Source organism: Thyridium curvatum, assembly GCF_004353045.1.
Source record: "Thyridium curvatum strain D216 chromosome Unknown NODE_36_length_377547_cov_81.061009, whole genome shotgun sequence".
NCBI lineage: Eukaryota > Fungi > Ascomycota > Sordariomycetes > Thyridiales > Thyridiaceae > Thyridium > Thyridium curvatum.
In genome coordinates this window covers 37825-63229 of record NW_022156791.1, presented here as the reverse complement: position 1 = coordinate 63229, position 25405 = coordinate 37825, and the positions used below count along the sequence as shown (strand labels likewise).

Below are 25405 nucleotides of genomic sequence, written 5' to 3'. Positions count from 1 at the left end.
TCGCCGTGGGGGAAAAAAACAACAATTATCTTCTCTCTTCTTTCTGCCTCCTCTCTCCCGGGCACGCTGCTCTTATCAAGCCCACCGCGCGCTGGTCTGCCTCCTAGGCGGCCCCCACTGCTGGTCAGCCTGGTAATACGACGGCGGCGGCGGCGGCGCACCACCACCGCCCCACTGCCCGCCGTCCGGGCCCAGCAGCGGCTGCGGGCCCGACCCGCCGGTCATGCGCGGGTCGGCCCAGCGGTTGTTGTTGTTGTTGACGGGCGGGTGGTTACTGCCGTAGGAGTTCCAGCCAGCAGGCGGCTGCGGCTGCGGCGGGACGACGCCCTTGCGAGGCCTGCGCTGCCGGCGGCGGTACGACGAGATGCAGCAGCTGAGGATGGCGATGACGACCAGGCCGCCGACGACGCTGGCGACGATGATGACGATTTTCTTGTTGCGCGAGAACCAGTCGCCGATCTCCCGCGCCAGCGACGAGCCCTGGCACTTGCCGTTCTTGCACCTGCCGCCGCCCTCGCAGCCCGTGCCGTCGAGGAAGTTCTGCATGTTGCTCATGCACGTGCGGGGCCCGAACTCGGGCGAGGCGCAGCTCAGCTGGCAGCCGTCCTGGCCGCAGGCGTACGTGTCGTTGTTGGTCGTGAAGGAGCCCATGAGCGTCTTGCACTGCAGGTCGCGGCTCGTGCACTGGCCCGACGCGCACGCCAGCCCCTTGCCGTCGTCGCCGCAGGCCTGCCCGTCCGGCGCGGTCACGTCGGCCGGGCACAGGGCCGAGGAGCCGCTGCACGTCTCGGCCGGGTCGCAGGCGCCGGTGCTGGCGCGGCACAGGGTGCCGTTGGACGCGAACTGGCACGACTGGGTGCAGCACTCCTCGTTGGCCGGGTCGCACCTGGAGCCCGCCGTGAACTTGCACGTCTTGGGGTCGCAGCACGAGTTGCTGCCGCAGCCCGCCTCGCCGCCGCAGTCGCAGTCCTCGTCGGCCTCGACGATCCCGTTGCCGCACCGCGCGCCGCTGATGGTCACGACGTCCCGGTTGCTGCTGAGGCACGTCGACTTGACGCTGTTGCGCTGGAGGGCCGAGCAGATGTTGCCCACGCTGCAGGGGGAGAATTTCGAAATGTCCGGGCTCGTAGACGGGTTCATGATGAAACCTCCTCCGGCGTCGCAGGTGCTCGCGCTCCGCGGGCAGCACTGCTGCTTCGTCACGGTGCCGTCGCTGCAGGTCTGCGAGACGCAGTCGTGGACCGCGCCAAAGGTGTGGCCAGTTTCGTGGGCAAAGACCTGCCACTCCTCCGCGGTCTTGATGATGATGTTGGTCGCAGCTGTCGTCTGGTTCCTGCCGTTGCTAGTGTCGTCCTGGGATCCCTGGACGCAAAGCTGGCCGAGCCAGGCGAGACCCACGGCCGTGTCGGTGCTGCACGTGCTGAACAAGCTCCAGTAGGCGTTGTTGTCGGTGGACTGGCCCCTCCACTTGGAAAACAGGTTCAGCCTGTCGAGCATCGTCAACGCCTGGCCCCCCTTGCAGTCGACGTTCCAAGGTCGATCCGGCCTGGGTGTGCCGGGGCATGTCTCGTTGCTGATGACCAGGTTCTGGATCCCCAGGGAGATGTTGAAAGTGCTCTCGTACAGCTGAGAGGCAGTGTTGACGACTTGGATGATGTTGGCGGTCACGTTCGCCTTGGAGGGGAACTTGGCCGTATAAGTACAGTCGGTCGCGACACCTACTAGAGCAACCTTTCTCGTGGTCGGACACCCGGCGGTCTTGCCGATGGTCGAGCCCAGGTTCACGCCCGCTCCGTTGCCACTGGTTCCTTGGTCGATGTCTCGGCCGAAAAGGAACCGCGCGGGGATGGACTGGTATCCGTCGTCGGTCACTTGGTCCGTCGAGTAGACGGGGTGGCGTTTGTCCATGTTGAAGTCCAGATGATCCGAAGTGCACGAGGGGCCCGTCGTACCTCGCTTCTTCAACTCGTCCGGGAGGTTCGCGTCGTCGTTTCTCATGATATCCGAGTTGCGCCAAACGATCATCTGGTCATCCGCCTGCCCCAGTATCTCGGGATCGCCCCGTAGTCTGTCCTCGCGGTAATGCGCAACTGTATGGATGTTATGCTGTATTCCATCGATCCGGAATGCGCCCTCGAACACGGGTTTGTCTCCATCGCGGTGAACATTGATTCGCGCCCATCCGACGTTGGTCCACTCCGAATGCCCGGGATACCTTACGAAGGTATCGCCCCGGAATATCCTGTGGTCGTGGCGATTGATCTCCTCAATGGTCACCGTCCCGTCATCGTTCAGATGCTGGATAGAAGCGCCACGGGGCAGGATGTCGTGGTTCGGCTGCAGCGATAACCTCACCTTCTGGTGGACATCTTGGAGGAGAAATGACAGTTCGAATGTCGAAGCCGCGTGGACACGATGTGATGGAGTATGGAGAACCGGCTCTTCGAGGCGGCTGATGCTTCGTAGCGGATTTCTTTGCGTCGAATGCGCTGGAGGAGCCAATACCGTCAGGGACCGCGGCCAGAGGTGTCGCCACAAACGGGATCGGATGACTACATACCTATCGATGTCTGGATGAAGAGGTAGGCGGCGAGGCAAGCCGCTATCCTCAAGATAAGCATATTAAAGGAAGTAGGTGATTAGGAGGTTTGTTCTGTGGAGGACGGGCGGATGATGGGTGAGAGAGAGAGAGAGAGACAGGAAGAGCCTGTCGAGGTAGATCGCTGCGCCGCCTATTGTGTCGCCTCCATGAGAAAAGGGATGTGTGAGGCACTCTTGCGGAGAAAAGCGAAAGACTGGAACGACAGAAAAGAGAGAAGCAAATTAATCAATCAATCAATCAATCAACCAGCAGTGCAAGATGTTGATCGACCGAGTTGTTACAGGGACGGATGGGGGCGGCGGTTGGCTGTAATGTATGGCCAGGGACGGATTTAGCAACACAGCGGCGGGTGGGGGATTCTCTGCGCTGTACGTTGGTTGTACGGAGGACCACTGAACCGCTAACTAACCACCAGCCTCAACGCACTAACAAGGATCGATCTGATGGATCCACGGCTGTCAGCTTGGCTGTACGAGTCGGCCACAGGAGAGGATTCGGTTCGCCGGGACCTCCGCTTTCCAGAAACGCCTCCGTGTAATCCGTGCTCCTCTTCCAGGGCTGTGGCAGAGCCTGATTTTTCTCACTAGGGGTCTTGGCTGGTCCCCTGTCCGCGTGGCCTGTCTTATCCTGCGTGGGAAGTTTAGCCTTTCCAAGGGTTTGTCATCCTGCGCACCCGATAACTAGCCTTTCTTTGTCACTAATAAGTGTTCTGGCCTCTGAAGTTAACTACGGCACTCTTGGCAGCATCACCGACAGAAAACAGTGAAGGCCGTCACGGTCGTTATTGGGCAGATCTCATCCCATCCCATCCTGACGACACCACTTTGGACACGGGGGGATTGCGTAAACACCCCCCAGCACTAACGCATGCCAAGGACAACCGTCCCCCACCATCGGCCTCTCTTATTCGCAAGACCCGGCACTCTCTTTCCCATCCCATGGCATGCACTGCCCGAACTTTTCTCCCGGCCGGCTTCTGCTTGATAATACCCAAACTAGCAGACCCTTCTTGAATCTGAACAGTGAGAAACACCGACCGACGACAGGCGCACTCGCCCTCTGTTGCGACCCTCACCGCTGTACGAACAAAACGGATCGGGCGCGCGATTCAGCCATCGTCGTCGTAGGCAGTCTCGGTCTCCTGCGTACTTGTAAAACTCTTGGCGATGCCAGACCCCAGCCCAAGCCTCCTTGCCAAGCAGCCTACAGGGAAGTCCTCCTTTCTGACTGCCAGGCGAATGTATCTAAGCGCTGACCCGATGCGGCCGTGGCGCTGCCGCTGTCGTGCTTCACCAAAACACGACAAGCGGATCATCCCATGTGTGCATGTCTGCACTCTCACAAAGGCCTGATGTGTCTGATTGATTGATTGCCTGCCGTCGAACGGATGACGGCAGGACGTAGGTGCGCCGCGTGTTTTATCGAGCAAAAAGATCGGTGAGCGAAACCCTAACTCGTGTTGCACACTGGATGGACTGATGAGCGCCATCTCTCTTCTTCTCTTGAGCACACACGAGACATCGATATCTCGTTTAGGAAGAAGACGTTTCACATACGCCACCGCCCCCTGTGTTGATGTCACCGCACAGTAGCACCAGCCAAGTTCTGGGCGCTCTCCCCGTGGAGACCCGCGGCTGCTTTTTGTGTGTTTCAGGGTCCTCGCTGTGCTTGTGTGTACCAACTAGGAATGGTTCTGCGAGAAGATACAGACTGTAGTCTTTCTACAAGTACTTCGTAGCAAGTTCAAGGTAGTCCAACGTCTTGTCTTTTACCTGGTGTATTAATAGACCCATGACACCGGCAATCACCAACTGCCGTTCCATGGGTCTGGGCGCGCGTAAAGAGGCGCGCTTCAGCAGCCTGACAGCTTTGCATCGGGCTCTAATGAATAGATGAAAGACACCGTCTGACTACTCTTCAAACATGACGCTTCTCGAAGTACTGGAGTTAACTACTAGCCCGCCCAGTTCTCACTCACGAGGCTGGCCCACCAAGCACACACACCTAAACATCACAGATATGCCAATTCGGAACAAGCAAATTTGGTGGGCAATACCGATAATAGCCTCGCCCTCCATCGCAGCAACGACAGCAAACGCAGCTTTTACCGACATCGTCGAATGGGAGGTTGCTCCCGGCGGAGAGCCCACTCCTCAGGCCCAGCCGCAACCGCAGTCCACGTTTCGAGGGCCTCACCTCACGGGCAGTCGTGCCAAGCAGGCAACAGCAATTTTCGACTTCCGGGGTGCCACCGACGGACGACGACGACAATGGATACAACTCTCTGAATCTCCCGAACCGACATGATATGGCCCCGCGCGGGGCGACAGTAGCGGGATCGAGTGGACCGTAGGGATGGGATGGGATGGGTTGGGATATACCGAAGCGGTGAGTGAGGCCGACTGACTACTCCTCATCCTCTGCGTGATTGTTCAAAGCAGTTGGGCGGCCTCCCACGAACTGGGACTCGAGTTGGCCACATCCACCATCTTCTGGTGTCCCGTCGAATAAGCATCATCATCACCGCCACGAGAGGGGAAACGGGACGATCAAGTGAGATAGGATATGCAGCTTTGCACGTCGTCCACAGCACATATGCAGGCGGTGGGTGACAGTGACACAAAGACAAACTCCGCTGCATGGACCCCATCCCATCGCCACGCGTGTTATCCCGAAGGACCTCGACGCTGACGACGCAACTCACCAAGCATAGCCTTCGCGGGGCCATCACCGGGGACGTACCACCGCATAGGCGGCGCCTTGGCGAAAAGCGCGGACCTGTCGGATTTAACCAAAGCACAGGTGGGAAAAGCCGGAGGGTTTTAGATTTCACGTTTATTTTTGCTTTCTGGAAAATCAATCTTCGCGTGATACGATGCAGGGCCTGGTCCGTCAAATCGGACGTAGCCACAGGCTCGAATGAAGAAAATAGGGGCGGGGGGAAGGGAACCAAGGCCCCTTTCCCAGTCAGTGAGATGTCAGTCATAGCATCCTCGATGAGACGCTCAAATCATCGCACTCAAAAAAAATCCCCCCTTCTTGCAGTGGTCAAGAAAGAACAACCCGTGGTATCTGCTGAACATGACGCCATTATTATTTTTGTCCCTTTTTTCATTTCATATATGAGCCAATCACTTCCTCTTGGACTCGTGCACCACTTGGATAATCTTATCAACGACCGAGGGGTCGGAGAGCTGTAAGAGAAAAGCGTGTCAGTAAGCGGTCCTTTGCGGCACGGTAGTATTTTCCAGGTCCCCGAAACTTACAGTGCTGATATCACCAAGCTGGTCCTCCTCACCAGCCAGGATCTTCCTCAGAATACGGCGCATGATCTTGCCGCTTCGAGTCTTGGGCAGATCGGGAACAATGTAGACAGCCTTGGGTGCGGCGAAGGGACCGATGCTCTTGCGGACCTGGAGGATGAACTCCTTGCGAAGAGCATCGTCGGCAGCGTTGCCCTCCTTGATGGCGACGAAGGCGTTGACAGCCTGGCCGGTAAGCTCATCGGCCACACCGACGACAGCGGACTCGGCAACGGCGTGGTGCTCGATGAGAGCAGCCTCGATTTCGGCGGTGGACAGACGGTGACCGCTGACGTTGACAACGTCATCGACACGGCCGCGGATCCAGTAGAAGCCCTCGTGGTCACGGCCAGCACCATCTCCGGTGAACTGCGATGGATTTGTCAGTCAGAGACCAAAGCTCAGGTGTCAGTGGGTGAGACGTACGTAGTAGCCCTTGTAGACATTGAGGTAAGTGTCCATGTAGCGCTTGTGGGCGCCCCAGACAGTGCGGGCCATGCTAGGCCATGCCTGCTTGAAGGCGAGAACACCCTCGACGTCGTTGCCGTGAATCTCGTCGCCAGAGACAGGGTCAATGATGGCCGGCTCGATGCCGAAGAAGGGGAGAGACGCCGACCCGGGCTTGGTGGGAGTCACACCAGCAAGGGGCGTGATGACGTGGCTTCCAGTCTCGGTTTGCCAGTATGTCTAAACAGATATTGTCAATAACGCCGGTCACTCCCAAGTCCAACAACCGTGATTTCTGTCCACTTACGTCGATGACCTGAGCCTCCTCCTTACCGACAACCTCAAAGTACCACTTCCACACCTCGGCAGCGATAGGTTCGCCGACAGTGCCCAGCACCCTCAGTTGCTTCATGCCGCCGTGCACGTGCTGATCGCCTGCGCGCTTCAAAAGACGGAGGGCCGTGGGAGCCACGTAGAACTGGGTAACCTGGTGCTTCTCGATAATGTCCCAGTACCTCGAGAAGTTGGGGTACGCAGGAGTGCCCTCAAACACGACGGTGGCAACACCCAGAAGCAGGGGTGCGTAGACAACGTAGGTGTGACCAGTGATCCAGCCGACATCACCTCCACAGAAGAATCGGTCGTTATCATGGATGTCGAAGACATATTTGCCGGTGCAAGCAGCGCCGGTAAGGTAGCCACCCGTGGTGTGCATCACACCCTTGGGCTTGCCGGTGGAGCCAGAGGTGTACAGAAGGAAGAGAGGGTCCTCGGAGTTGACGCGCTCCGGAGGGATGTACGCAGGCCACTTGTCGACCTCCTCATGCCACCACAGGTCGCGGCCCTTGGTCATGGGGACGTCAGCACCGGTGCGCTTGTAGACAAGCACATGGCGCACGTCGGGGCACTGCTTCAGGGCGTCGTCGACGATCTTCTTGGTGCCAATGAGCTTGCCGCCACGCTTGCCCTCATCGGTGGTAATGACGACCTGGGACTTGGCGTCGAGAACACGGTCGCGCAGGGAATCGGAGGAGAACCCGGCAAAGACGACGGAGTGCACAGCGCCGATGCGGGCGCAGGCCAGGAAGGCGATGACGGCCTGGGGAATCATGGGCAGGTAGATGGCAACAGTGTCGCCCTTCTTGACACCCATCGCCTTCAGGACGTGGGCGCACTTGCAGACCTCCCGCAGAAGCTCGCCGTAGGTGAGGATCTGGCCGTCGGCGGGCTCGTCGGCCTCGTAGATGATGGCGGGCTTGTCGGGGTTCTTGATGGCATGGCGATCGACGCAGTTGTACGAGGCGTTGATCTCGCCCTCGACGAACCAGGCGTTGTCTCCGTTCAGGAGGCTTCCGGCGTGGACCGTCTGGAAATCCTTGGACCAGCTGAGGAGGCTTCGAGCCATCTTGCCCCAGAACTGGTCGGGCTGGGTGATCGACTCCCTGTACAGTTGTTGGTATTCCTCGAGGCCTGGCGGTACGGTTAGCCGTCGTTGATCAGAGCAACAAGACCGCGGATATACTCACCACTCAGATGAGGCTTGCTGGGATGCTCTGTTACACATCTGTTAGCTAAATTGGGCCCTTGAAGGGGTTTGCGACAACGCCGGAGCTGCAGCTATAGCTATAGATAGCTCCAGCTACAGCTACAGCTACAGCTACAGCTACAGCTTTGCGCCAAGGCCGGTGAGATAGCCGAGGCGCTACTCATGCGGCGCAAAGGGATCTCGGCTTGGGCTCAACGTACTAGCCAGCATCTTCTCTGGGGGGTCTGTAGACGGTTCGTTTAGCGATGACTGTCCTGGACATTGCTGGGCACGCATCTTGGTTGTTCGGCCAGACTCACGGAAGGTGTCGACCTCATGGGCCTCTGCGACCACAGGGTTCTTGGGAGCTTCAGTAGCCATCTTGGCGGGGGGGTGCGCGGGGTAGCGACCACGCGAGATAGCTTCGAGGATAAGAGCTTAGACAAAGGCCGCGATTGGGGGGTGGGTATCCAAAGATCACAAAGATGATGCACACGTCTGACAGACACAAACACGGCAGGAGCTGCGGTGGGAAGTTAGAGCTCAAGAGAAGAAAGATGTGAGAGAGAGAGGAGAGTGAGACAGGAACAATGCAAGCGGGCGAGGTGCACAAAAATAATTAAAAAAGGAGAGGGTCCAGGTCGGCAACCGCTCGGTATGACGGGGTCGCAGGTAGCTTTTTGTATCTAGGTTGGTCTCATGGCAAAATTAGAGTCTGGAGAGGCGCCATCTGGGCTACCTTAGTCGATGGAGCGAGTGAGTGGCCTGGCCGGGTGAGCGAGGGAACGAGAAGAGGTGAGTGCGGGTAACCCCAATGCAGAATCGCGGGTCGAGGGGTGTGCTATCAAATCGATTCATCCATTCATCTGGACCGTTGTTGTACCTGTACCTTCTGTGCCGGGGATGGGTGGAGGGGAGCACTGAGCCTGCACCGTCTTGGGTGTCATCCAGTTTTCTGCGCAACCTGAGTGGACGGACACTGACCAGGCGTTCGTTCGTTGGTGATCGTACGTAGGGGGCAGTGGCCCAGAACCCCACTGGCACAGCTACCCTCCGGCCCGGGGTAGCGTGCTTTCGCCCTGTAGCTTCCACTGCCCCCTCGTCTCGACCCAGGAATGGCCGTTCCCCAAGAGGATTTATTCCGTCTGTCCGACACTATGAACAATGCCTCATCGATTTCACCATCACAACATGGCAAGGGGCCTGTCGGACCTGAGCTGCACAGCAGTGGGGGCCCCATGGGCCATGGTGTTGGATCTCCCATCATCCCTCGGACATCCATCCACGCTCGTCTGCTGCCCGCCCTCGAAATGATATCACACCCAGGTGTCCATGGATAGGTGCCGTGGCTAGTCATCCTGCCTACGGCCCAGCATCGAAGCTGGTGACTCGCGAGTGCGGAGCGTCTGCTTGCCGTGTACTTTACTCACGGGTGTCCTGGCAATGCTGGCATCAGCCCATGGCTTGAGACACGACCAGGACGCAACTGCACATGAGTCGCACCGACTGTGTTCCGATGTGCACCATCGTCAACACACACCAAACTGCGAGCTAGAACTGGCTGGCCTTGCTATGATTTCATCCCGCCCCCGATTGGTGCCACCACCAGTGTTGCAGGGTGTTGATCGACACAACACACCGAGCCATTGACAGCCGGGCCATCTCGATGGTATCTCGGCGTCTGTCATTTGGTTGCACTCTCCAAGACAATGGTGCGCTTGGAATTATGACTGCTCGGCATGTATTATTGAACCGAGCTTTGCCAGAAAGTGACCCCGATATGGCAGGCCAGGCGGTGCAGACACACCAGACACACCTCATCACACACCCAACCCAAGAAACCGATAATGCGGGCAATACTCGCTTGTCTTCTGGCTCATCTCGCTGCCTGTAAGCAACGGTAGGAGCACGAGGAGGCTGGGTAGCCCTGCCGCCCCCTCCGAAGCGAGCGTTCGTACATCAGCGTTCAATTTGAGATATTTTCCAACCTGCAAGAATAAGGGGCCAACCGTCATCAGCCCGCGCGGCCAGTGCTGACTTGCAGGCTACAACTCGTCACCCTGTCCTTGCGAGAGAGAGTGAGAGAGGCGCGACGCTGCAGAATCGAGCTGCATCTGCATCTTGAACAGAATCCTTAAGAACCCCGCCATGCCATGCCATCCACGTCCCGCGTCCCCCGCCAAAAGAAACAGCCAAGGGGACCATCCCCTCACCCATGTAACCCCGCATCACGCCCTCATTGGAGCTGCTGGGGGCCTGGTCTGTCGCCGTACCCAGGCAGGGGGATGGCGGGCCAGGAATTTGCCCATTGCCAATGCTCACGATGCGACAATAGCAAGACGGCCGTACCACAGAACGGGATATGAGGGCCTCTTCCTCAAGGAGGTGTTGCCCAAAGCATGATTGGTGTGCCCTGCAAAAGAGCTGATGACCATGGCCAGCTTTTTGACCCGCCAAGACGGTCTTTCTAGCCAAAAGTCATTTTGCGACACATGCACCAGTGACTGCAGGGTGCGGGTGTGGGGTACGCAAGTACCGGTACTTGAAGAGGATCTGTCAAGACCTTCTTAATCGAGTCAATCGTCGTCATTTATATAGGTAATCCGAAGTGCAAAGTGCGACACGGTTGACTACACGGGGTGCAAGATGCGAAGTAGAAGATGCAGCACTGAGTATGACCAGACGGAGCTATGGCATCTTTTTTTTCTTTGACTTTTATTAAAAAGGGCCGTCTGGTCCTGTGCCGCCGTTGACTCCTGTTCCATCTGCCTGTTTCTGTCTCTTTCCCGGACAATACCTTAGGTTTGCAAGCAGGCCATCGTCAGGCAAATCATCCATCTGATAATTGTTTCCAACAATGAATGGATAACATTCCGGGGAAAACTCGCCAACCTTTGTCCCACCTCCCTACCGGAATGCCAATATTCAATTACCGGTTTTCGTCGCCGCGGGCTTACTCGGCCAAGCAAGTTGCTGGTCGTCTGGGCGCTCGACCACGAGGAGGATGAACGGAAAGGGTAGAACACCTCGGATGCCGTGTGCTATCGGGGTGGGGAAATCTCTGGGCACTCTTGGGGGACCGTCATCACCCAACGGTAGGTAACGTCCTCTTGTCATCTGTCTCGCATCTGATGCCTCGACGTCGACTGGTTCAGGTTCTCCCGGCCGCAAAAACGGCAACTGCGCAAGCTTTGACCAGCACAGCTTTGACCAACAATAGCGATGAAACTCCGGAGAGATCCGACTTTGCCTGCAGCCCCCCGAGGCGCCTCCGGAATGACAGGCAGGGCCGGGGCTGGGGACATGAACTGCTGCCAATAGCCACTACTTCGGTAACTGCAACGCGTTTTCGCTCTGCAGCATCCGCTCCCTCAACGCAACTTCCCTTCCGCCCCAACTTGCCGGGGTCCTGTGTGTGTGTGGTTGTGGTCTCATCTCCCTCCCAATGGCGCTGCGCCCGCCCGCGTGTTGCCCTGCGACCGAGACTCCCGGTCTGGCCTAGTTCGGCAAACAACCTTGAAGTTTCTCCAGTCGCTGCGGAGTTTGGCGGTCGGGCGCTAAGGCCCCTGATCCACTCCTGGACCAACGGAAGTCGAAGCTCTTTTTCACCAAGCCTTTTTGTCGCACCTCGCCGGCTCCTGGGCAGTTCCACGATAGCGCACGTTCTAGCTTGACACATTGCCGGTGCCTTGGTGCGGGCGGCTTTTGGGAGAGGCAGAGGTGGTACTCCTTCTGGCCCTGAACGAAAGCGCGCCACCCCACTGGTCGCATGGAACAATCTTGGCTTGGCTCGTCATCCTCTGCTGAGGTAATGTGCGGACCAGGCTGCCGGTCCGGCGTGAAACCTCCCTAGCTCCCTAGGTAGGTAGGGGCAAACAAAACATACGATGAATGGAACCTGCTGTACCCCATCATTGTGGGCTGTAGGTACCACAAGCCAGCCAGTCACCCATAAATGCGCGACATAATTCGCAGGCAATTCTTTTCCTCTAGGGCGGAGACCAAGCAAGGTCCCGGCCGCCGATTGTGGCACTGCGATACCGGGGGGGGGACGAGATGATCAGATGCATTGTGCATGTTGGACAGCAGCTCAGTCCTCCGTCCGCTCTCTCACTCGACTCCGGAAAAAATCGTCTGGCCAGGAAAGCAGGCTCTCAACGCCGTACACGTAGACGACTTCTTTGCTTCCTTCATTGATCTCCTGGCCCCTTTACCATGCATGCTATGAGACTCGGGAGATGAGGAAAACGTCGCAATAGGTGTAAGTTGGTGGGGCCAAAGGTGGGATTCCAGAGAGACAGCTTGCGCGACGGTACTACGTTGCGGGCAGGTTCTTTGCACATGTCAACCAACAAGCAAGGTGACTTTGAGCGCAGCGTAGTATTCTCCATTGGTGAAATCGGCAGCCTTATGCAGGGAAGTCGAGTCTCGGGAATTGACTTTTTTTCTTAGTTTTGTATCTGTCCCATGCTCACGAATCCTACGGCATCCTTCAACTCCATATTCTAAGCTTTTTTCCAAATGTGACTGGGCCTTGAGCAAATTGGCCATGAACTGCATGCAAGCTTCCATCACCTCCGCGGATCGGAAACCGTCCCGGTCCCAACCGCAAGAACCCCAGAATATTATGTGACAACTTCTAAGAGCTCAACAAGGTTGCCACAGTTTCAGGTCAGTAGTCCGGATATCCAGACAATCATCCGTAAGGCGTAATCCCTTGCTCAGGCCTCGAATCGTGCCATACAGACCCCTTTAATGTTCTTCGAGGCATTGAGGCACGGCAAGCGTTTGATTCCGCGGTAGGTATCGATCGTGTCGTGACGGGTCCGCGGAGCACAATTGTGCAAGATACAAAGCTTGTGACATTACCACCGTACCAGCTAATGAAACAACTCATTATTATAAGACAGAGTCTTGCAAGATACTCGCTATTTCCATGTTAGTCTTGTATCTTGACTTTATCTCTTCTTTGCTTCTTTGTGTCTTTCAAGATATTTATATTATCTTCGGCCATTCTAACGCTTAGAAAGACGTTAGCTCAGGCAACATGCACATGATTTCGCCCAAGGTACTCCTTTTAATACATGAATGATTCCGATCCCTGCCAAATAACGCCGTTGGCCGGGTCCTAGTTCCCTTGCCGCTCTGCAACACGCCTTGACCCTGCTTTACATGTCCATGCTCATCAGATACATCTCGAATATCCTCATGAATTTGGCAACAAAGGCCTCCAGGTGGAAGATGACCTTGGTGCCAGTCTTGATTCGGTGCTCGTAAAAGGCGGACCACTTGATGACGTCGCCCTTCAGCGCGTCGTCGATGCCGGCCACCAGCTTGAAGGTGAGGGTCTTGAGAATGATGGTAGGGGGTATGCAGTGCGTGAGGAGGTCGTAGAGCTTCGCTCGGACTTGCAAGATGCGCTGCGGTGTGTGCTCGTCCATGATCTCCTTGGCGATCTGGCCGATCAACGCCTCCCAGTCCGGTGGCGGTATGGGCGTCTTCTCGGTCACTTTCTCACTAGAAGACTGTTCAGTATCGGCCTCGGTGAATGTCGCCAGCAGCCTGTACTCACTTCTGTGCATGCACGGCCTCGTACATCAACAGCGCCTTGCGCAGGTTCCTGCCGCTGTCCTGCGCTATCCTCTGGTGCAGGCCTTTGACGACCGGCCAGCCCTCCTTCTTGGCGGACACGGCCAGCACGTCGCAGATCTCCTCGTGCGTGGGCGCCGCTACCCGCACGAGCAGCGTCCGCGACCGGATGGGGGCGATGATGTTGGCCGTCGAGTTGGCGAGCAGGATGAGCCGCAAGTTGGGCGAGTATTTCTCCATTGTTCGGCGCAGGGCCGCCTGGGCGTCACGCGTCAGGTGGTCGGCCTCGTTGATCACCACAACCTTGAAGCGCTGTTTGGCCGACTGGTCGACCTGCTGAGTCTGGGCGACCTCCTTGAGCAGGTCCTGGACGACGACGCGGTCGTAGTTGCCGACGTCTGAGGGGGTGATCTCGAGGTGGTAGACCGAGGCGACGATGTTGAACTCCAGCTTGCGATTGCTAGTCGTCTGGAAGACACGGGCGTCGATCTTGATTTTCTCCACGCCGGGGCCGTACAGCTCCTTGAGCGTGGCAACGATGCGAGTCTTCTTGCCGGCCCCGGACGGCCCGTAGACGAGAAGATGGGGGAAGTCGCCGGATTGAGCCTGGAGTTGTGGTAAAGAGCTTCATGTCAGTTCGCGTGCCCTTTGGGTCGTCTCATGGTGGGGTCACCCTGATGCATCTTTCCAACAGGCAACGGGCCAAGGAAAAACATACTAAAGAGCGTAGTCGCTCTGAGAGCTCTGAATGGTAGGTCAGCGCATCCAGGGAGCGCGGCCTGTGCTTGTCGACTATGAGGGCCATGGCTGCGACTTTTGACGCCCGTATGCTGTTGAGATGTGCCTTGGACTTTTGGAGGTGAGGGAACGCGTTGCTGCGCGTAGTGCAGCTGCGAAGTAGCTTTCAATTAACGCGATGGCCCGTGCGGGCTACCCACCAGTGTTAGCAGGGGTCTGGTCACCGTCTGAAAGATCCCATGATCCCATGATTAAGATATCGACTTGAATGGCTCTGGATAGTACAAAATACACAGAAAACAGTGGAATCAATAACAATATCTCAGTATTTAAGCAGTTCGCTTCTTCAATTCGCAGGCTGCTTAACCTGAGTTCACCAGCAGCGAGAATGACCTCAAAAAGACCAGGTGATACTAGGACATGCTCTGGCCATATTATACACAATGCTTGTTGCTGTTCTACAGGGCTAATGATACATTCTATGATGATGGAGGAGGGACAGAGCTGGGTGTGCTTGCCACAGTTGGAGGGACAGATGGCTTCTCAGCCTCAGGAAGCTTTCTCCTCGGGCGCTTCAGCTCTTCCAGCGTGATGCCATCCAACTTTGTGATACCCACAACCGGGGCATCTCCCTTTTTGACGAACTCGTAGAACCCTATCGCCATCTGGGTTAGTTTAAAGATAGAGACAATTGCAAGTCATACGACGTACCAGGCAGCTTGTTGCCAGCCAAGCGGAAAGCGTCTCGAACGACTTGCTCGTGGATAGCTCCCCTGATCTCAAAGAGAATTTGGTTGACGGCAACCCTCGTTGCCCAATGGTCGAAAGAACCTTTGCCCTTACCCATACGCATCTGTTTGTTTCGATCAGCAGGCTAGCCCCGAAGACCAGATGATTGGGGCCTCAAAGACGTACCTCGTTACCGCTGACGTACACACCAACATTGCAAGCAACCCTCTTATACAAACGATATCGCTGACCACGTAACCTCTGTTTGATGGTGTCCTCGGCAACCTTGAGCTGCTTGGCGCTGATCCGGCGGTGGTGATCCCACATGCGCAGGCCGTAGTCTCCCCACACGACTGTCGTTCCCTTCGCAGAGCCGCCAGTTGGCACTCTGGGCCGGCCCTTCATCATCTTCCGTTTCCTGTTGATGAACGGCTCGAGCCATGAACCGGCCACGGGTGCCGTAGCGGAGAAGGCTCGGACATTGGAGAGTATCGGGGATGGGCTTGCTGTCGTGAAGATCGAGGTCGGGACGGGGATGACCCGAGGTCGCAAGGGGGTCGCTGCCGGTGATATCCTCAGGCCCTGGAATGCCCGGAGGAGCTGTGACGAAGCATTGTGCTTCATTGTGGCCACCTGCAGCAGTTGATATGTTGTCAATTGCAGGTGTTGAAGGCCGGTCTCCTCATAGACCAAAGAATCTGTTTTGGCGCTATGCGTGTCTGTCTGATCACTCAAAAAGTTGCGACCGGGGGTGGAGCTCGACCCAAGCGGCGCCCCAATTCTCAGGCATCCAGAATCTGCCACTGTCTGCCTAGCACGGGCTAGCGCCTAAGCTCCTCAATTAATGGATGACACTTTCAATTGAGTGGTCACGTTAGTCGCGTCGTCTTCGCGTGTCGACATCACTGGAAGCTCCCCAAAGTTTCACCCGACAGGCAGAGAGGACCCCTAGGCTTCCACTCTCACATCTCAAGCCAAACCAGCCAACTCGTTGCCTGCCTTGGCCTTCTGACAGGCTTCAGAGTTGTCTTTTGTTGATTATAAAGTCTCTGCTTTCTTTTTCAGAGAACTGCAATGTCTCTCTGAGCTTCTAGCAAAGAATCACAAGCAACTGATCGCCGGCAGCACCCGGTTGCCCCCCATCCGTCACCATGCCCGCGGATATTCGCTCCTTCTTCGGGGCCAAAGGTGCCCCTCCACCAAAGCCAGCCGCAAAGAAGGCCGAAGAGGCACCAAAGAAGGGCCGCAGCAGTATGTTGATGTGGTGCACTCTCAGTTCAAGAATTGCTATTTTCTAATCAATATCTACAGAGGGTCGCAAAGTGCTCGAGGACAGTGATGATGACGATGTCGCCATCGTAGCCGAGTACGTCCCATGCGTCACGCCTCCTGTCCCCCAAACCGACTTTCTGATGGCAAATTAGGTCCAAAAAGCCGACAACGAGATCGACACCGAAGAAGAAGGCAGCGTGAGTGCAGCGACCTCTTGCAATAAAGCCTCTGTCGCTGACACAATCTTAGAGAGCCGGCATCTGTCAAAGGCGTCGCTATATCAGCCAGCGACTACTTTGCGTCAAGCAACTCAAAAGCTACAAAGAATCAGACAACCCCAAAGGCCGCTTCCAAGACACAATCCAAGTCAAATCTTGAGGTCCGAAGCAGCCCCCGCACCAAGGCAGCTCCCCCAGCCGCTCAGAGCAAGACCTCCACAGGTAACGGACAGCCTGCCAGCAAGAAGAGGGCTTCCGGCTCGTACGCCAAATACAATCTTGACGATGACGAGGACGCGTACATGGATGATGCAGACGGCGGAGACGACATCTTTGCTGCCGACATGAAAGGGCACAAGAGGAAAAATGATGACTATGTCGAGGAAGAGAGCGAGGATGAGTTCCTCCCACAGCCAAAGAGGGTCGCATCACGCAGCAAGGCTGCTGTAAAGGCGTCTGACTCGGATGAAGATGTCAAGCCAGCGACTGGAAGAGGTCGTTCCAATGGCAAAGCTGTTGCCGGATCGAAGAAGCGCAAAACCCCGGAAGCCGAGTCCGATGAGGACGAAGAGATGGAGGATGTCAAGCCGCGCAAGAAGACCGTTCCGGCCAAGCCTAAGGCTGCGAAAGCAACACCGAAGGCAAAGAAGGCCAACGGCGTCGAGGACGCAGGCATCCAGGCCATCATCAACAACATCCCGACTGTGCGAGCACCCACCCCGCCGCCCAAGGACCCCAATGCGAAGTTTGACTGGAGAAAGGCTGGTGCAGGCGGAGGAAACAGCGGCCCTCCGCCCAACGCTGGCGCGGCCGAGCTGCCCGAGGGCGAGGAGAACTGTCTTGCAGGAATGAACTTCGTCTTCACTGGCCTGCTGCAGACCATCGGCCGTGAAGAGGCACAAGCCCTTGTCAAACGTTATGGTGGCAAGGTCACCGGCGCCCCGAGCAGCAAAACAAACTGGGTTGTTCTTGGCGACGATGCTGGACCCAGTAAGCTGAGGAAGATTGAGGACCTTGGCCTCAAGACCATTGATGAGAATGGACTTTTCGAGCTGATCCGGAAGATGCCCGCCAATGGTGGAAGTGGCGTCGGTGCCGAGAAGGCGCGCCAAAAGCAGAAAGAGCAGGAGGACATGATCAAGAAGCAGGCACTGGAGATGGAGAAAGAGGAAAAGGCACGCAAGGCTGAAGCGGAGAAGGCTCAGAAGGCTGCCTCTGCCCGCGGTGCTGCCGCCCCTCCTCCGCCGCAGCCAGCCAGCGCCCAGTTGTGGACGACTAAGTACGCACCGACCCAGCTCAACCAGATCTGTGGCAACAGGGGCCAAGTCGAGAAGATCTCCAATTGGCTGGCGAACTGGGCCAAGAACAAGAAGTATGATTTCCAACGACGTGGTGCTGATGGCATGGGTGGCACCCGCGCTGTCATTATCTCTGGGCCTCCAGGTATCGGAAAGACGACAGCGGCTCACCTGGCTGCCAAGATGGCCGGCTACGATGTGATTGAGAGCAACGCCAGTGACACCCGAAGCAAGAAGCTTGTTGAGAACGGCGTCAGTGATGTCATGAACAACACGTCGCTGCTGGGCTTCTTCGCCGGTGACGGCAAAAAGGTCGACCAGGGCAAGAAAAACATCGTGCTCATCATGGACGAGGTTGATGGCATGTCAGCCGGTGACCGTGGTGGTGTCGGTGCTCTGGCCAAGTTCTGCAAGAAGACCGAGGTCCCTCTGATTCTCATCTGCAACGAGCGGAGACTGCCAAAGATGAAACCTTTCGATCACGTCGCCTTCGATATCAAGTTCATTCGTCCCACCGTCGATCAGATCAGGTCTCGAATCATGACAATATCGCACCGTGAAGGCCTGAAACTTCCTCCGCAAGTTGTCGATGCCCTCATCGAGGGAACAAACAAGGACATACGCCAGATCATCAACATGCTGGCAACTGCCAAGCTGGATCAGACTTCGATGAGCTACGACCAGGGCAAGTCCATGTCAAAGGCATGGGAGAAACACGTCGTTCTCAAGCCGTGGGATATCTGCCAGAAGATGCTCGGTGGTGGTCTCTTTGCCCCAGCAAGCAAAGCCACGCTCAACGACAAGATCGAGTTGTACTTCAACGACCACGAGTTCAGCTACCTGATGATTCAGGAGAATTACCTCAGCACCAAACCAATGGCGCTGAATGGCAAAGGGTACAGCCCCAAGGAGTACAAGCTAAAAGCTCTTGAGCTCTTTGACCAGGCGGCTGAGAGCATCAGCGATGGCGACTTGGTCGATAGAATGATCCACGGTCCCCAGCAGCAGTGGAGCCTGATGCCTGCGCATGCTGTCTTCAGCACAGTGAGACCGGCAAGCTTCATCTCTGGCCAGATGATCGGATCTTCCTTCACATCTTGGCTTGGCAACAACAGCAAGACTGGCAAGCTTGGTCGCTTTGTGCGTGAGATCCACTCACACATGCGACTCAAATCCTCTGGTGACCATAACGAGATTCGACAGCAGTACCTGCCCGTCCTCTGGCATCAGCTGGTCAAGCGTCTCGAGATGGAGGGCAAGGAGTGCGTTGAGGATGTTATCCAGTTGATGGATAGCTACTACTTGACACGTGACGACTTTGATGCTATCAAGGAGCTGGGCGTCGGTCCGCAAAGCGAGGATCATATCAATATTGAGTCCCAGACCAAGGCCGCTTTTACCAGGACGTAAGTATCAACCCAAACTCCAATCACCAAAGAGATAGTTGACTAACACTATGCAGATATAATTCGATGTCTCATCCTGTGCCTTTCATGAAGGCCAGCAATGTTGCCGCGCCCCGCAAGATGGCCAAGGAGGCCCCTGATCTAGAGGAGGCGATTGAGGAGGAAGACGACGCCGATGTCCTGGAGCCCGTCGAGGTCGAAGATGAGGATATGGACCTCAAGGGCGACAAGTACATCAAGCAGCCCAAGGCCAAGGCCAAGCGTGCCACGAAGAAGGCTGCCAAGGCCGCTGACGATGACGATGATGATGATGGCGGAGCCAAGCCGAAAGGCAAGGGCAAGGGCAAGGCCGCCGGGCGAGGCAAGGGAAAGAAGTGAAACGGCTTCTGGTGCCTTTTTTGGGGAGAGAGCGGATGGCCTCAATCGTCTATTTTTTGGGAGCTTGTGACCGTAATGTATATCTAGACAGCCCGCACATGTCTTGCGACATGAGCATTTGTTGGAGGGCAATTCAAACAAGCCTTTTGGAGCCAAATATGATTGACAGCACAGAACGTCGCGAGAGCCAGCTACACAATCAGACACGTAAACATACAAAGCATTCGTTTGAAAGACTGTGGCCAGCATGTTCTAAACATATCACACTCTTTGGCGAGACCAACGGGGTAGGAGACGAGACTCAGGTGATCAGACAAGCAGTGTGTCTCCATGTGAGCCAGCCTTGCGCCAGGCACGGCCCCATATGCTGATATTAATGTGGCACAAGTCTATGTACAAAGATAATGTGTAGATGCTGAACCCCGCCCATTCCAGGTCCTTTTTTGCCTCCAAAGACTTTTTGCGTTTTGCTTTCATGCCATGCTTTTTAGATCGTGAGAGGAGCATTATACAAAGTGCGGCCCCAGTGCTGAACGCCAGGCCATAATACAGGAAGAAGTATAGGTGTTGATGTTGATACATGATACAGTGGTTTGAGAGGAGCGATGACGCAGTCCAACTCGATCGAGGAGAGTCGACTCCGGTTCTAGTTCTTGACGACGCCAACCTTGGCGGCTCTGAGGACGCGACCGTTGAGCTTGAAGCCCTTCTGCTGGACGTGGAAGACGGTGTTGTTCTCCTTGTCCTGCATGGGGGTCATGAAGGTGGCCTCGTGCTCGTTGGGGTCGAACTTCTCGCCCTCGGGGTCGAAGCGCTCGAGGCCGTGCTTCTTGAGGGTCTGCATGAGGATGCTCTCGGTCATCTTGAGGCCGTCGTACAGGCTGACGAGGTCCTGGAGGTGGCCCGTCTTCTCCTCGGCGTTGAGCTTCTCCTCGGGGACCATGGCGAGGGCGCGGTCGAGGTTGTCGACGCTGTCGACGAGGTCCTTGGCGAACTTCTGGATGGCGAAGTCGCGGGCCTGCTTCATCTCGCGCGAGGTCCTGTCCTGCAGGTTCCTGAAGTCGGCGACGGAGCGGAGGTATTTGTCCTGTTCAGGTACGAAAGTTAGCACTCGTGCTCCTAGCTATGAAGGGGGAGTGTGGGCAGCTGTTCAGCAACGGACCTTCCACTCGAGAACCTCCTTGTTCTTCGTCTCGAGCTCCTTCTTGGCGGCCTCCTCAGCACCGGCGCCCTCAGCGGCAGCCTGCTCCTCGGCGGCATCCTTGGCCGGCTCCTTCTTGGCCTCGTCGCTGTACCATCTTGACAAGGTGGGCTGTGCTGTCCTGACGGAGGCCAATGGCGCTGCTATCCGGAATTGCGTCCTGGCAAGAGGTGTCTGGGAAGCGATTCTGACGGTGGCGCTGAGCGCTCTTGAAGAGTTGATGAGAGATTGGCGCAGCATTGTGGGCGGTTTTGAAGTGGGAATGGTTGTTGTGGGAGTTGGAGGTGGTCGTGTGCCGCTCGGGGGTGAAGAAATGTGGTGATGATGGGCTTTGGCTCTATCAGTACATGCAATTGTGGTCTGGTGTAATACCTATCGACCTAGCTTTTCCTTGTAAGCCGATGCCTGCCCTTTTGAAATTTTCCCGACCCTGACCGAGGGGCCGGATGATCGAAGGCCCGCCTTTAGCATGGGCCGGTCATCTGATTGGCCAAGGGCTTGGCTTGCAGGGCAGGTGTGAATGTCCAGGCTTGGCCTGTGCTCGCCCCACCTTCCCATCTCTTCCCATCTCCTCCTCCATCTTTATTTATCCACACACCAAGGCGTGTCTTGTCAACACGCTAAAGGTGCACGGTCCTCACATCATCACCACCAAAAAACCTCCACTGGCCAATCGAGAAGCTCGAAAGAATGGCTTCCACGGACGAGACCCCAGCCGTGGGCGTAAGTATTTCCATTCCTCTGTGTCTTTGTTCCCCTTGCATCAATTTCTAGCTCAAACGAGCGCGGCTGCCTTTTCCATACATCGCCGCTTTCTCCACGCTCAACCTCGAGATCGCAGCTCACCACCACCACCACCACCTCTGTTCGTGCTGACCGAGATCCTTCAAGTTACCTTCGCCTGAGCGCACTCCGCCGAACAACGAGGTCAACGAGACCGAGGCGAACAACGCGACCAGCGAGAATCCAACTGTCACCACTCCGACCGCCAACATGGAGGACTACGACACGATGATGATGGACAGCGAGGCTATTGGCCCGTCCGTCAAGATTTCGCAGGTAGGCCCGATGCGAGGAAAAGGCTCGCCTGCAATCTGAGAAAATTCTGAGGTAGAAGCTGACGAGCCGCCGCCAGGCCAACGACGAGCGCGTCGTCTTCCAGCTCAGCAACTGCGACCTCGCATTTGCCAACTCTCTGCGCCGTGTCATGCTCGCCGAGATTCCTACCATCGCCATCGACCTGGTCGAGGTTGAGGAGAACACCAGCGTTCTCGCCGACGAGTTCATCGCCCACCGCCTGGGCCTCATCCCTCTTAACGCCAAGGGCGCCGACGATGTCAAGTACTCGCGCGACTGCGAGTGCGAGCAGTACTGCGAGCTCTGCAGCGTCAAGCTCATCCTCCATGCCAAGTGCACCTCGGACGAGGGTATGAACGTTTACGCTCGTGACATGGTTGTCGACGGCGCTCGCCCCAACCACTTTGTGGGCAACCCGGTCATTACCGACCCTGAGGGACAGGGTGTCCTCATCGTCAAGCTCCGCAAGGGACAGGAGATCAACATGACCTGCATCGCCAAGAAGGGCATCGCCAAGGAGCACGTCAAGTGGTGCCCGGCTTCGGCCATCGGCTTCGAATACGACCCGCACAACAAGCTCCGCCACCTCGATCTGTGGTATGAGGAGGATCCGCAAAAGGAGTGGTATGTCTCTCGCCCCTGCGACTCGCTCACGTGGAGTATTGGTGAAGAGAGAGTGAGGACTAATTGATCTTCTTTGCAGGCCTCTCTCTGAGAACGCAGCTCTCGAGGACCCTCCTGCGGAGGGCGAGCCCTTCGACTACGATGCCGTCCCGAACAAGTTCTACTTTGACGTCGAGACCACCGGCCAGATGGAGCCCGACCAGATCGTCCATGGCGGCATCAAGATCATGATGGAGAAGCTGGCCAGCATTGTCCACGAGCTCAGGCCCGACGCGGGCGGCGAAGCGAAGGGGGAGTATGATGCCCCTCGCTCTCCCGAGTACGGTGACTCAGGCGCTGGCGGCGATCCCTGGGGCCAGGACCAGGGCTTCACTACTCCCTACGGCGGCGGCAACCAGAGCGCCTGGGGCGGCGGCGGTACCACCCCCTACGGCACCACTCCCTTCGGCCAGCCTGGCCAGGGCGGCTGGTCCTAAGCTCGTCGCTGGTTCGCAACACAACCACCCACCCACCTCTGCATTCTGCACTTCTAGCATTGGCGTTTTAGGTTATGGACCCTTGGCGTTCTAGGGATAAAACTGGGAAGCATCTGTGACATTGCGTGTACACTACGGGCTGGCAAGGCTCGACACGGAAAAAGTAAATCGGCGTTGCACCTCATCTTACTATCATGTGAGGCCTTCGGGGCAACTTCACATGGCATACTATGACGGAAAATTCGACTGGGAGTTCTTTTTTTCATTTTCAGATACTAGGTATGGATGGGATCTCTGCTTTTCTAGAGCACTGGCCTGTTGTTTCCTCGCCGAAACTACAGAACGGACTGTTCAGTAGCATAGGATTCGCACACTAGGACTTTTAATTGAAAGAAGAACGATACACAACAAACATTGATTGATACCCCTATCTGCAACTTGGTATGACTAGCTTCGTGCTGTCGATGATGTATAAAAGGTCCGGGAAGCTCATCGCGTCCCTTCGAACAAAACGTAACCCAACGCCAGAGTAATGACTTCATGCAAGAATTCCACAGGTTCTCTTGTTCGTCCCCGTCGTTCCAAGAGGGCTTGGAGGGGGGCGGGATACGGCAAGAGTGAACAAGAATGAAAAAGAAACGCCATCTTTGCAGAGAGAGGAACAAGAAAAAGGTTCTAATGCAAAAGAAAAGAAGAAATCCGAAAAACAAAATGTGTGCCAATCCTCGAGTCCTGTTCCATATGTTGCCCTCCCCCCCCCCTTTTTCTCTATGCAAAAAGAACAAGAAATCTAACTCTCTAGGCCCTTGGTTTTGCGATAGACCTTGCGGTGCATCTCTAGGAAGACGAAAGTCGCAATGGTATGCCTACAAGTCACGAAAATGTCAGCCCGGCTCGTTACTCTCTCTCTCTCTCCATTCAGCATCGATAAGGGGGGAGGAACTCACGGTCCCAGCCTCAGGAAGCTAGGCACCCAGCCCTTGAACATCCAGCGCATGCCGTCGGCGGCGAAGAGCTCCTTGAGGGCGCTGGCGAGGCCGTGGTCGCCGCTGGCCATGACGCGCGTCTTGACGACGTCGATGGGGCTCGTGACGGTGGCGGCGACGACGCCGGCCATGAAGCTGGCGGCGAAGTGGGTGGAGAGGGTGTCGCCGAGCGGCGTGTTGGCCATGAGCAGGCGCTTGCACGTGTCGTAGCTGGCGAGCTGCGAGGCCGTCATGGCGGCGGCGCGCACGGCGTTGGGGAAGACGCCGCGCAGCCAGGCGCGCGCGATGCCCTCCTCGCGGGCCATGGTGGCGAGGCCGTGCAGGGCGTGGCGGTAGTTGCGGCGCTGCTCGGGCGGCAGGGCGGCGTCGTGCTGCATGCGCACGTTGAGCACGTCGGCGCCGTTGCCGGCGAAGCCGCCGACGAAGCCGGACACGGTGGCGATGCCGACGAGGGCCAGGGACGAGGGCCGCCCGGCGCCCCTGTCGCGGGCGCGGGCCTCGGCGCGCGACTTGAGCTCCTCGTAGATGCCGAAGCGGACGGTGGAGTAGGTGATCTGGCGGAAGACGGAGGCGGAGAGGCCGTTGTACAGGCCCAGCACGCCGTTGTTGCGGACGATGTGGACAAAGGTGCCGCTCATGTTCTTGGGCATGTCGCCCGTGCGCATCTGTAGCCGCACCTGGGAGGTTTTGGGAGAGGGTGTGTTAGTATGGACTGTGCAGGACTTTTGCTGCACCAATGTATATGGGCATGGTCATACCTTGACTGTTTTCCTCACATGTTAGCTCTTTTGTAACGCGTGCACATTGCGCAACATGAACCAGGGGTAGTAGTAGGTGGTTCTGTCGCGACGATAATGAGAGAGCCAGGGGCAGCACAAACACACAACTCACCTAGATCCAGGGGATGTGTTACAAACGCAGCCATACAGCTGGCGCTGCCGCCGAACCAGAAGGGATAGTGAATCGATGCCTTGCTGCCTCCATCCTGCGTCTTCTTAGGCACAGGAGCGGCGGCGGGCGCCGAGCTCGGTCCTGCGGGCTGGTCGCTGGACTTGAGGGCCTGCATGATCGCAGTATGACACAATCTTTTTTTTTTCTCACCTTGGGCGCATCTGACTGATCAGGAGAAGTGTGCACAGCAACTTGGAAGTGTCCAATGGTGATCACATTCAAGAAAAAAAGGAAACAAAAGAGGGAGGACAAGAAGATATTCAACACTACCAAGGAGCTGTATTAGAGTCGTCGGGGTATCAATACCGGGGATCGGTCAGACGCGGCGCTCTCAGAGTCGAGGATCGGGACAAGGCCGAAAGCTCAAAATTGGGGTATCCAGAGGGAATTCGGTCATAGTTTTTGGACCGACTTTGGCCGAGTGGAGGCGCGGATGAATGAACTGGGATGACGGCACTGATGAGGGGACTGCTAGGCACAAGTACAAGTAGGAGTAGGACTGCGACAGTCCCTGCAGACGATGCACCACATGCCAAATCTTGGCGCATTGGAGAAGCTCGGGCCTGTAACGAGAGACACAGGCTGG

The 25405-nt window shown here is 56.7% G+C and overlaps 9 protein-coding genes across 9 annotated transcripts; 3 read left to right on the top strand and 6 right to left on the bottom strand.

The window, feature by feature from the left end:
• Positions 1–75: 75 nt before the first annotated feature.
• E0L32_006357 (uncharacterized protein) lies at positions 76–2621 on the bottom strand (the record flags this gene model as incomplete). Its single annotated transcript, XM_031140981.1, has 2 exons — positions 76–2489; positions 2561–2621. The coding sequence occupies 2 exons, from the start codon at positions 2619–2621 to the stop codon at positions 76–78; spliced, it is 2475 nt and encodes an 824-aa protein (XP_030994868.1).
• A 1904-nt stretch (positions 2622–4525) lies between these two features.
• Positions 4526–4909, top strand: E0L32_006356 (uncharacterized protein; the record flags this gene model as incomplete). The annotated part of the gene is made up of 1 exon (XM_031140980.1): positions 4526–4909. The coding sequence occupies one exon, from the start codon at positions 4526–4528 to the stop codon at positions 4907–4909; it is 384 nt and encodes a 127-aa protein (XP_030994867.1).
• An 824-nt stretch (positions 4910–5733) lies between these two features.
• E0L32_006355 (uncharacterized protein) lies at positions 5734–8257 on the bottom strand (the record flags this gene model as incomplete). The annotated part of the gene is made up of 6 exons (XM_031140978.1): positions 5734–5796; positions 5869–6273; positions 6331–6591; positions 6659–7821; positions 7878–7904; positions 8098–8257. The coding sequence occupies 6 exons, from the start codon at positions 8255–8257 to the stop codon at positions 5734–5736; spliced, it is 2079 nt and encodes a 692-aa protein (XP_030994866.1).
• A 4787-nt stretch (positions 8258–13044) lies between these two features.
• On the bottom strand, positions 13045–14270 carry E0L32_006354 (uncharacterized protein; the record flags this gene model as incomplete). Its single annotated transcript, XM_031140977.1, has 3 exons — positions 13045–13393; positions 13449–14071; positions 14184–14270. 3 exons carry the CDS (start codon positions 14268–14270, stop codon positions 13045–13047), a joined length of 1059 nt encoding a protein of 352 aa, XP_030994865.1.
• Positions 14271–14682: 412 nt separating this feature from the next.
• On the bottom strand, positions 14683–15556 carry E0L32_006353 (uncharacterized protein; the record flags this gene model as incomplete). The annotated part of the gene is made up of 3 exons (XM_031140976.1): positions 14683–14858; positions 14915–15056; positions 15119–15556. 3 exons carry the CDS (start codon positions 15554–15556, stop codon positions 14683–14685), a joined length of 756 nt encoding a protein of 251 aa, XP_030994864.1.
• A 527-nt stretch (positions 15557–16083) lies between these two features.
• Positions 16084–19504, top strand: E0L32_006352 (uncharacterized protein; the record flags this gene model as incomplete). The annotated part of the gene is made up of 5 exons (XM_031140975.1): positions 16084–16183; positions 16244–16298; positions 16357–16401; positions 16454–19126; positions 19183–19504. The coding sequence occupies 5 exons, from the start codon at positions 16084–16086 to the stop codon at positions 19502–19504; spliced, it is 3195 nt and encodes a 1064-aa protein (XP_030994863.1).
• A 646-nt stretch (positions 19505–20150) lies between these two features.
• Positions 20151–20945, bottom strand: E0L32_006351 (uncharacterized protein; the record flags this gene model as incomplete). Its single annotated transcript, XM_031140974.1, has 2 exons — positions 20151–20591; positions 20667–20945. 2 exons carry the CDS (start codon positions 20943–20945, stop codon positions 20151–20153), a joined length of 720 nt encoding a protein of 239 aa, XP_030994862.1.
• Positions 20946–21698: 753 nt separating this feature from the next.
• E0L32_006350 (uncharacterized protein) lies at positions 21699–22882 on the top strand (the record flags this gene model as incomplete). The annotated part of the gene is made up of 3 exons (XM_031140973.1): positions 21699–21764; positions 21820–22406; positions 22486–22882. 3 exons carry the CDS (start codon positions 21699–21701, stop codon positions 22880–22882), a joined length of 1050 nt encoding a protein of 349 aa, XP_030994861.1.
• Positions 22883–23672: 790 nt separating this feature from the next.
• E0L32_006349 (uncharacterized protein) lies at positions 23673–24934 on the bottom strand (the record flags this gene model as incomplete). Its single annotated transcript, XM_031140972.1, has 3 exons — positions 23673–23748; positions 23830–24580; positions 24760–24934. 3 exons carry the CDS (start codon positions 24932–24934, stop codon positions 23673–23675), a joined length of 1002 nt encoding a protein of 333 aa, XP_030994860.1.
• Between the last annotated feature and the right edge of the window lie 471 nt (positions 24935–25405).